This window comes from Camellia sinensis, chromosome 9 (genome assembly GCF_055761805.1).
Source record: "Camellia sinensis isolate YWXY chromosome 9, ASM5576180v1, whole genome shotgun sequence".
NCBI lineage: Eukaryota > Viridiplantae > Streptophyta > Magnoliopsida > Ericales > Theaceae > Camellia > Camellia sinensis.
The window spans coordinates 80,794,158-80,804,272 of NC_138969.1; the positions used below are offsets into that span (position 1 = coordinate 80,794,158).

At 33.8% G+C, this 10,115-nt stretch overlaps 1 protein-coding gene across 3 annotated transcripts; it reads right to left on the reverse strand.

Annotated features, from left to right (window-relative positions):
* Nucleotides 1-437: 437 nt before the first annotated feature.
* Nucleotides 438-6,597, reverse strand: LOC114313303 (scarecrow-like protein 13). 3 transcript variants are annotated; one of them, XM_028259683.2, is made up of 3 exons: nt 6,437-6,589; nt 6,227-6,299; nt 438-2,609 (listed from the first exon to the last, which is right to left on the reverse strand). In XM_028259683.2, exon 3 carries the CDS (start codon nt 2,455-2,457, stop codon nt 817-819), a length of 1,641 nt encoding a protein of 546 aa, XP_028115484.2. In that variant the 5' UTR covers nt 2,458-2,609; nt 6,227-6,299; nt 6,437-6,589; the 3' UTR covers nt 438-816. The 3 variants fall into 3 exon arrangements, with proteins under 3 accessions (XP_028115484.2, XP_028115483.2, XP_028115485.2); XM_028259682.2 differs by lacking the exon at nt 6,227-6,299 and having other exon boundaries at nt 6,437-6,597; XM_028259684.2 differs by lacking the exons at nt 6,227-6,299; nt 6,437-6,589 and adding an exon at nt 3,164-4,900.
* Between the last annotated feature and the right edge of the window lie 3,518 nt (nt 6,598-10,115).

Here is a 10,115-nt window from a genome sequence, read left to right on the forward strand (position 1 = left end):
TCCTCTGTTTTTTTTTTTTTTTTTTTCCTTTATTTTTTTTTCAATGTAATTTCTTCTGTTTTTCTACTAAAAATTATTGCCTTTTATATAAACATGAAGGTTTGTAAAATAAGACTATTAATCACAAGAGATAATGTAATTCTAAAACATCAAGGAATAAGATGCAATTGGACCAAACTTCAAGAGGCGTCAGCGTAATTTACCCAAAAAAGAAACAAAAGCATTGGGCTATACAGCATGCGGCGAATTTGGGATTTCAAGAACACAACCATTACGGATCATTCTAGTTAGGATTCTGTCAAAAATTCCCCTTTCAATTATTCAAACCAACCCTCTTTGTTTTTTATTTGATTAAAAAAATAAATAAATAAAATCCAGATAAAATCATTCGAAAAAAATAAATTACACTACCACAAAATACTAGCTAAAGAAAACAATAATAATAAGCTCACTAATTTCATTCCTAGGCACCTAGGCAGGCATGTACAACAATTGCTGAACGTTGGAGAAGTCTGAGCTATACAAAGCACAAGGTCTTACTTACTAGAAGAGAGCTTAGCTCTTCTAGCCTGTGTATTAATACAGAGAGAGCAATATCACTCTAATACTGTGTTTGGTTAGAGGATTTGACAATAAAAAGGAAAAAATTGTATAAAATTAAGTAAAATATAGATATATTTTATTCTCATTTCACCTATCTTTTCTCTTTCCCTTTCCAAATCTCCCAACCAAACACAGCGTAAAGAAAATAACAAAAAACAACATTGAGAGAGAATTTACAGAAATTATGCATCAAAGCAGCCACAAAACCGTTTCTCACCTCCACGCCGAAGATGTTGCCAAAACCCTATTCTTCCAGCCAAGATAAAGAACCCCGTCCCTCTCTGCAAATCTGAAATTCTCGCTGTAGTCCTTCAAGACTCGGCTAATTTCTATGCTCACTGAGGAACTCATAGGGCACGGCATAAACCCCGCCATCATAAGTCTTGACCTCCACTTCCCAAACGGCTCGTGCCTTTCCACCCTCTCTGCTCCCTCACATGCTATTATGTTCACAATGTCCCGAGCCACACAGTGCTCTTCTGCACTGATCCGCTGCTTATCATCTCTTGGACGAGCAGCGTCAATCGATTCAAACATAGCCATATAATAGTCCAATGTCTCCTTGAACCGTGGAACGAATGCAGCAGTGTTGGTATTGGATTCTTGCTCGACGAGGATCATGACCTTGGGCGACAAGCTCTTAACCAGCCTCAATAGCCGATCTCGATGATTGCTAGTGGTAACGCTCTCATCTGGCATGTGGTGCAACATGTAAGGGAAATTCACGGCCAGTGCTTCTCCATGTTGAACTCTAAGATTCGTTAGTTCAACCTCACATCCAGACATAGCAGCACCATGAAATCCAAATGACACTCCACACGACGCAGCAACTTTTGATAGCCTTTCCCCCACAATGTCAAGCCCTCCACCTCGAGCATGAGCTGAATCGGAATCATCAACCCCGGTGATGCGAATGTATGGGGGCCCACCAGGCCGTTTGGCAAGATCCTTAATGAGGTCCACCCACTGGCTTCCCTGTGCAAGCTGAAAATCAATAATGTGGATTCTGCTCTCATTTTCCATAGCTTCCTTTATAACAACATTGGCAGAATTGTAGGCAAATTTGTAGTAAGGGCAGATCTGATAGAGGACATGCATGTAGGACATAAGCTCTGAACTGGTCGGTAGCACTTCTCTGCACTTCAGTTTTTTGTAGATTAAACTCCCTGATGATAACAATCTTGCTCTAAGCCCTTCCAACATGTATGCACCCAACCGATGGATCGGTTCCCCGCAGACTGAAACCATGCCTTCTAACTTAAGCATCAATCTCGATGCGGTTTCCATATCTTCCTCCGACACTGCTTCTGCACAGGCTACAAGCATTTGTTTTAAGTCTAAGCTGGGGCTCGTTTCCATCATTTGATTTGAACTTGTTGAGGAATATGCTTGGTGGCCTGCACCTTTGAAGGAGCAACTGCTGATGTCATCATCAGATTCAGGCCCCAACAATTTATTCTCCAAATCTTTCAATATGTGCCTGAGTCCATTACCATCATCGACAACGGAAGACCCGCTAACTGTGGATCCATAAGTATTGTCAGAGGAATGATGTGGATCTGACAGGTATGACTGAGAACCTTGTGGTGAAAAGGGAGTCCGGTTAGAAGAGATGCTCACAGCAGGAGGGGAATCATAGACAATGTAACCTTTTGCTGGAGACGATTCCAGTGTGAAGTACGGTTCATTGTAAGACTGGAATGAAACTTGGGTTGCTTGGCTCCCATTTTCAGGGAACACGTTGTTGGTCAAAATTTGGAAAGGAGAGATGCAGTATGGTTCGATCTGCTGCATAGGCTGGTGGTACAAGCCATGGATACTGCCTGAACTTTGTTGCTCCTGGGATGGTTGCATCTAACTGTTGATTGATTTAGCTAGTGAAGGTAGTGCAGTATATCAAACCTTCTTGCTCTCACGACCTCGCTAAATTTCTCATTTGGTAAAGGTTGCACATTATCAGGCAGCTCTATCACCAATAATTGCTCCTGCTATAGAACCAACATGCTCTGCAAAAAGAGAAAACAACATCAATGCTACTCCAATGTTGAAACATAGTTGAGTAAATATTACACAAACACTTAGTCAACAATGAATTGAGTCTTAAATTTTGGAAGGAAATGTAATTATTATTTATCTACCGTAACAAAATAAGATTCACAGTCAATAACAGTGAACCTTATATGAGGTTCTAATATACAATCATAATCTTGAAGAGTTTTTTTCACCTCCAACACCCAGGGCAAGAAAAAAAAAAAAATCTTAAATTAATTGCAAAAACTGTTGCACAAACACCAAGAAGAGTAAATTATCACTATTGAGGCAGGCCAACTGGCCAAGGCTAGACAGATTCTGAAGTTGGGTTAATAACTCAATAAACAACCAAGGTAGATAGACAGACAATAACAGCATTGAAAGAAGCATGAACAGTAATCAAGATTAAGGAAAGTATGAAACATATGCAGTGTTACAACAGACCTTGGATTATGGATCATATACAAAATCGAGAAACAAGAATCCCAAAAACATGGCACAGAGTTACGTAGTTTGGTTTGAGGCTTACCTCAATGGGTGAAGATTATTGGAATCATTCAGAATGAATATGATGGTACAAGAGAGATGCTTTCTGTCACAAACACTAACCCCTTTATGTGACGAGTTCTCTCTCACATTGAAACCCAAAATTAGCCCTTAAAAAATATATATATATATATTGGTCCCAGTGCAAGAGAGAACCGATGGTTCCTTCAACTAAGATTTCGAGACACAATTTCAACAAGCACTCCTACAATTTCACATTCAATTGACTGCATACAGAAAACAAGTCTATTTAAAAGTCACAAACAGAAATTGCAATGATTGGATCCCCAATCTTAGACAATATTACAAGCACAAAACATACTTAAAAAATACAATCCTCAAAGAGGTACTATGACACACAAAAGTCCTCTGACCTTTAGATCTTTACTTTCACTATTAAGACAAGCAAGAATAACCAGACGTACAAAAAATGATACAAAGATACACTACAAGTCACTCTTCCTGCTCCATAGCTGTCACTAAGCCTTCACTCTCACCACAAGCCCATAAACAAGGTGCAGCTATGATAATCAATTGCTACAATAATCAACAAGGTGAGAGTTTTTGGTGAAGAAGAACATACAACAAATCATTGAAAACAAAAATACCACAGCAACAATATCTAGAAGAATTCTTACATCCATTAACTACGGTAATTTGCAACATGTGAGAAGGGGTATTGACCTTTCTCTTGCTGTGATTGCCCACTTGTTACGTAACTACATTCAACATTAATGGGAAATAACCCCTAAGGTTCAAAGTTCAACTCATAGAAAGGCATGCAAAAGAATCTTATGTTACATAGACTTTGGTACGAGTATCAGGTGTGGGTGCATATTCAAGAGGTCAGACCCATCAAATCTCAAATGTAAAGGTATACAGACTCAGGAAAAAAGGGTTATATTTTTATATTTTTAATCCATTATGTAAGATAAAATTGTGTTATATATAACATACAATATCTAAAAGGCATTTTACTAATTCCATAGCAATTATAGAACAATATATACATATAACACTAGTGCTAAATACAAATATATAATAAGTGTCCTATAGAAAGTATCGGACACATATCTCACACCCTTGTTAGTGTCAGGTGCCCGACATGAGTAATTGATTTATTTTGAAGGGTCCATGTTGGTCCTGTTTGATAGGGCTTATTTCAACTTTTAACTTAATTTAAGCTATTTTGATTTGTTTTGTTCAGCTTAACAATACAGCTTATAATTTTTTGTAAGTCAAAAATCAACTTATTCTTTGAGTGGGGGAGGAGAAGCTTAATTTATAAGTAAAAAATCAGCTTATGTTCACAATTATAAATTATAAGCTGTTAAGTTATAAGTTATAATCACTTTCTCACAGCTCTACCAAACGGGGCCGTTATGTAGAAATCATCCCATCTCTAGCCTATTGAGAACTGATTTAGCTCTTAACCTCATCGTCAAGCTGCCTTTCATAATCTGAACTCACAAAAACTCAAAACCTGATGATGTGGATGTCCCTCTTTTTTGAGTGAGATTAATTTCCTACTCAAGGAGACACTTGCCCTTTTGAGAAGGCATATAGATTTCTGTCATGAACCGTTCGGTTTTTACTTCTTACTTCTTCAATAGTGTGGTTCCAGTGAACCACATCTCACCCCCTTTTTGATTTCCAAGGCTTGCTATGGTAGGAATCCCTTTATTTAGAGCATGCGTTAGGAGGTTTTTCGGTCTAGATATGAGCCCCTTGCAATCTAGTCATTTCTAGGGCTCTACAACAATCCAGATGCTTAAGCTACAAGCTCCAGGCTCTTACTTGCTGCATGACCATTGGTTGCCTTGGTCTAGGTCCTTTTGAGCCAGTCGTTACTACTCTTTTTAGTGATCTTAATACTTGCAATGATCTCAGATGCAGTTGTAGGACTTTCCACAACCGACTTCAACAAACAAAATATAAATTTAAATGGATCACATCCCCTTTTTGTTCTTTAGCTACGTTACATTTACTTAGGGAACATCCAGATATTGGATCAGCAATACAAATTCCACATAAACGAACATACATGATGGCTTAGATGATTAAATTTCAGAATATGGATTGAACACCAGGACTTAACAAAATTTATGAACCACACAAATTAGTTACCCGAGACATAAGAATTTGGCATTTTTTCTAACAAAACCTAGAACAAATTTGGGGAGAAGATTAAATGGTGGTAACCATGAACAATTTCATGAAGTACGAGATAATTTAGGAGAAAGATTACAAGACATATGGAGATGCTCCAGAGAGGTCACTAAACCTAAGCTAAAACCTAGAACTAACAAAAAAAATTTAGGAGAAACCTTATGAATAATGAGAAGTAATAATTATTCACGTCTGCAAATAAAAAACTAAACCACCAATTGGAAAAGCCGATGCCCAAAATCAGAAACTCTCTTGATATACTTGCAAAACCACAAATTCTGAAAAAATGAGATCCAAAACTCAAATCAAATCTTGATCAAATAGTCTCCCAATTCCAGTATTTCTTAACAAAGCAACGTGGCTATAGAAATTCACAGGTGGGACATTGATAGTTGATACTGATTGAACTTTCTGAAGAAAGTGATATAAGCAATCATCATAAATAAGAGAAAATCAACTTAATTAAATCTAAAAAAAAGGATAATTTTGGATTGAAAGAATGAATTCATGACCTAATCAATTCCACTTCAGAAAAGCAAAGTATGACACTTCCAGGAGAATAATTATAGAATCAGAACATTAAAGACATCAATAAATTACCCACCACTTTAACCAAAACACAAAAACAAAAGGGTTGTGTGTGTGAGAAAGAATAAAAACATGGAATTTATACAACAGAACCACATCAAGTATAACATTAACAATTTGACCTTCTAAGTTCAAAAGCAAGAATTGGTAAAACAATTCTTAATAAATAAAAATAATCAAATAAGATTAATCAAAGGGCCAAAAAGAAGGTAATTTATTTTTTTCAGACATCAAAGTTCAAACTAAAAACATATACATATAAAACTTCAAATTTTCAAGACATACATACCCAGATCATATATTAAACCTCAAACTTGATTTAAGATAAAATAGCAGCTGAAATTACAAGAAGTACCAAAAAACTGCACAGAAAACAATAAAAGACCCAGAAGTGAGCAAAACTTGTTGTAGCAGAAAAGTCAAAGCAAGAATCAAAAGAAACTCTCTACTCAAAACACATTCACAGTTTGTGAATCAAATCAAATAGGCTTTTACATACCTGGGTTCTTTCCTATTGTGCTAATTTCTCAGATTTTTCTATGGCCAGAGAGAGAGAGAGAGAGAGGAATTCCTCTGATTTTCGAGAGAGAGAGAGAGAGAGAGAGAGAGAGTAAAAAATGGTGTTGTGTTTGTGCGTGTATTCTGGTAATATGAAGCCTCCGCGAGTTTGACGTTGATTTATATGGAGACCCCTGAGGGAATAACGTTAAATGCCTCCAAGTTGGGATGTAACTACATAACTGCCACTCTTAAAAAAATCAGACTAGCCCATTATTTTCATAATTTTTGTGGGAGATTTTTTTTTTTTTAAATGTATAATTATATAGTAATTTTTTTTTTATAAATATCATATCTAATTATAAAAATAATTCACCCAAAAAAAATTATTTACCAAAAAAAAAAAAACTGCAAAAACAATCTAAGATTTTTCTTAAATATAAATATTTTAACCTATTAAAATAATCAAAAATTAAAATAATCTATTAAAATATTTAATTTCTTAAACAGGACTATCTTCCCTTTTGAACATACTTGTTGGGGAATCTAAATAAATATATTTTTTAATTTATAAATATATTTTAAATTTTTTTTTTAAAATAATCTAATTAAGTATACCTAGAAGTTATTTGAAATGATTTAAATAAGTATATTTTTTGAATTTTTAAGAAAAGATGTGTAATATAATTGAGAGATGATTTGACTCAAATAAGAGGTGATGTGATCTAAATAAGAAGTGATGCGACCTAAATAAGATAAAAAGATATACTAAAGTAGTATTTAGTTTTTTTGACTATTTTAACTTAGCTAAAACAGTTTCAATTAGAATGAACTTTTATTTTTTTTGTAATTTTGAAAAAAATAAAAATAAAAATAATTATAAATTGAATATAATATTTTATATTTAAATTAGTTACAATTATCTTATCCAACGAATGCTAAATTAAATTAAATTAAAATTAAAAATAAAAGTAAATAAATAAAATTTTACTTGGTTAGTATTGATGGTAAAGGGCACGTATGGTTGGGGGACTCTACGCTAACCTCATCCCGTTTCGTTTTACTTGAAGTGACCTGACTAGTGTCTGTTCTTCTAGAATCATTTATTATATTTATACTACGATGTGGGCATATACATAAACCATTAATTAAAAAGGCAAATTACAAATATACCTGGTTTAAAATATAATTTGTGTGATGTGATTTTAGAAATTTCATATGACCCTTCGAAATTTATAATTTCATAATAAGCAATTATTTTTATCAATAAATTATTAAATTAATTAATAATTTTAATAATATTAAAATTTTATTTTAATTAATAATTTAGATAATTTTATTATTATATAAAAAAAACAGTTAAAATTTTTATTTTTTAGTTAATTTTGTTAAATAAAAAATTTTAGTAAAGAGATATTTGTAATTTTTTAAATCACATAGAGCAATTTATATTTTAAACAAATTTCATGTAAGTGTATTTGTACCCTACCCTAATTAAAATAAGGGTTAATTTTAAGAGGGGTGTTTGGCATAACTTATATAAGTGGATTTATTTAGGTCACATTACTTCTCTACTTTTCTGTACATCTTTTCATAAAAAAAATCAAAAAGTATACTTATTTAGATCATCTAAAATATTACTAAATTTTTCAAACTATCGATTCTTAAACTATCAATCGAACATGTAAAGTCCGTAAAATATTTAATTCAATAATAAATTTCAATAAACCCTCTTAAATTATGATTCATTTACATTTTGTCTCTCTGAACTTTAAAACTCAACACTTAATCACCTTGAAATATTATCTAGTTACAATGAACCCCTTGTATTAGGATTCGTTAAGAATTTATACAAAATCAAATCATATGTCAATCACAAGACACATTTATTGAATTTATAGGGTAATAATACTCTTATTTGGTTGTTTGTAATTGACCGCTCCGATAATAGACAAAGTATAAATGAGATCACTGGATAAAGGCATTATTGTCCTAAAAAAATTAATAACAGGTATTATTGTTCTAAAAAATTAATAAGAGTGTCATGTGATTCACACATGATCTGATTCCATTTAAATTTCAAAACAAAATTCTAATGAAAGGTGTTCAATGTAACAAGATAATATTTCGATGTGGTTAACTGTTGCATTTTAAAGTTCGAGGAGACAATACAAATAAGTCATAATTTAACGAGGTTTACGTAAAAAAAAAAAAAAAACTCCGTTAAGATTTTATTTCGAAAAAAACTTTAAAAAGTTTTTTAATGTTTAAAAACTTTCTAATATATCTTTAAGAAGGTATTTTATTTCAGTGTGTATTTAAATTGGTATCAGATCTTAATTTCTTAACATTAACAATAAAATTATAGGAAAAATTAGTCTAAGGTCCCTCTCTCATATTTAGTAATGGAAGAGATCTACAATTTTATTTTGTAATGTCTAAGATCCCTCAACTCCTACATCCATATATCACAGAGAAATTCTCACCTCTCTCTCTCTCCCCCCGATCTCATCACTTCACCTCCATCACAGTTGTCGCCTCCTCCACTGTTACACGAACTGTACCTTCAGCCAGCTCGGAGACCGATCCGATTGTAGTTGAAGCCAGTTTCTCGTCCTTGATAGCAGTATCAACAACATCGAGACAGGTCAAAAAGGAACTCGTCCGGTTCGGAATCCTAACAACCGCAGGGAAAATTGGTGGTCTTCTTCTGTTTCTTATTTGCTTCTCAGCTGCAACAGAAGCATTTTCTAGGCCTGGGTTTCTCTACACCAGAAATAGAGGAAGGTGCACCCCCAGGTTATTTTATTTTATTTTATTTTTGTTTATTTCTTCAGAAAACAGAGTAAAGGAAAGCACAGAGAGAAATTTGTCTCACATTACGATTCAGGCACTTGATGAACATTTTTTTTTTTTGACATTTTTTGAGCAAATCGTCCTAATTTTGAAATTGAAATTGTCAGAAAAGTGAGGAATCGAAACACCCATTTGTGTGTAGTGATAATTTGTCTCACATTATGAATAATCTAATCTATTTATCTTTCGACATTTTTTGAGCAAACTGTCCTGATTTTGAAACTGAAATTACCAGAAAAAGTGAGAAATCGAAATACCCATTTGTTTGGTGATGAATTTGAACAGGTTTTGGAGCAGCAGGAGAGTCTCTTCTTATCTGGTTCTATACATGTGAGTGATTTTTCAGCCCACAGTTTTGTTCAAAACCAGCTTTTCGTCTCTTCAGAGCTGCGTGCTACATACACCATCTCTTTGCGAATTTCTCTGGGTTTGGGAAATTTATCTGGTTTGAGTGAATTTCTTTAGGTTTGGAGAAAAGAAATTTCTCTGGAGAGAAGGGAAGGCTAAGAAGGCCAGAGAAATTTTCTCTAGAGAGGGAAATTTCTCGGAAGACCAAAGAAGGAAAATTTCTCTGGAAAGAAGAGAAGACTAGAGAAATTTTCAAATTTTCTCTGGAGAGTTGAGTCTGGGAGAGGCAGGGAGGGCAGAGAAATTTGTTTAATTTTCTCTGCCTTTAACTGAGTAAAATTGGTGAAGTCAAATTTCTCTGGGCTTGGGAAGTCCAGAATTTTATCAATTTTCTCTGGTTTGAAAATTGGTCAAACTGAACCTAGAGAAATTTGAATTTTCTCTGGGTTGAACCCAGAGAAATTCTTTGGTAGTCC

Bases quoted from the DNA above. Each gene is read 5' to 3' on its own strand.
- LOC114313303 (XM_028259682.2), bottom strand. From the start codon at position 2,457: ATGCAACCATCCCAGGAGCAACAAAGTTCAGGCAGTATCCATGGCTTG.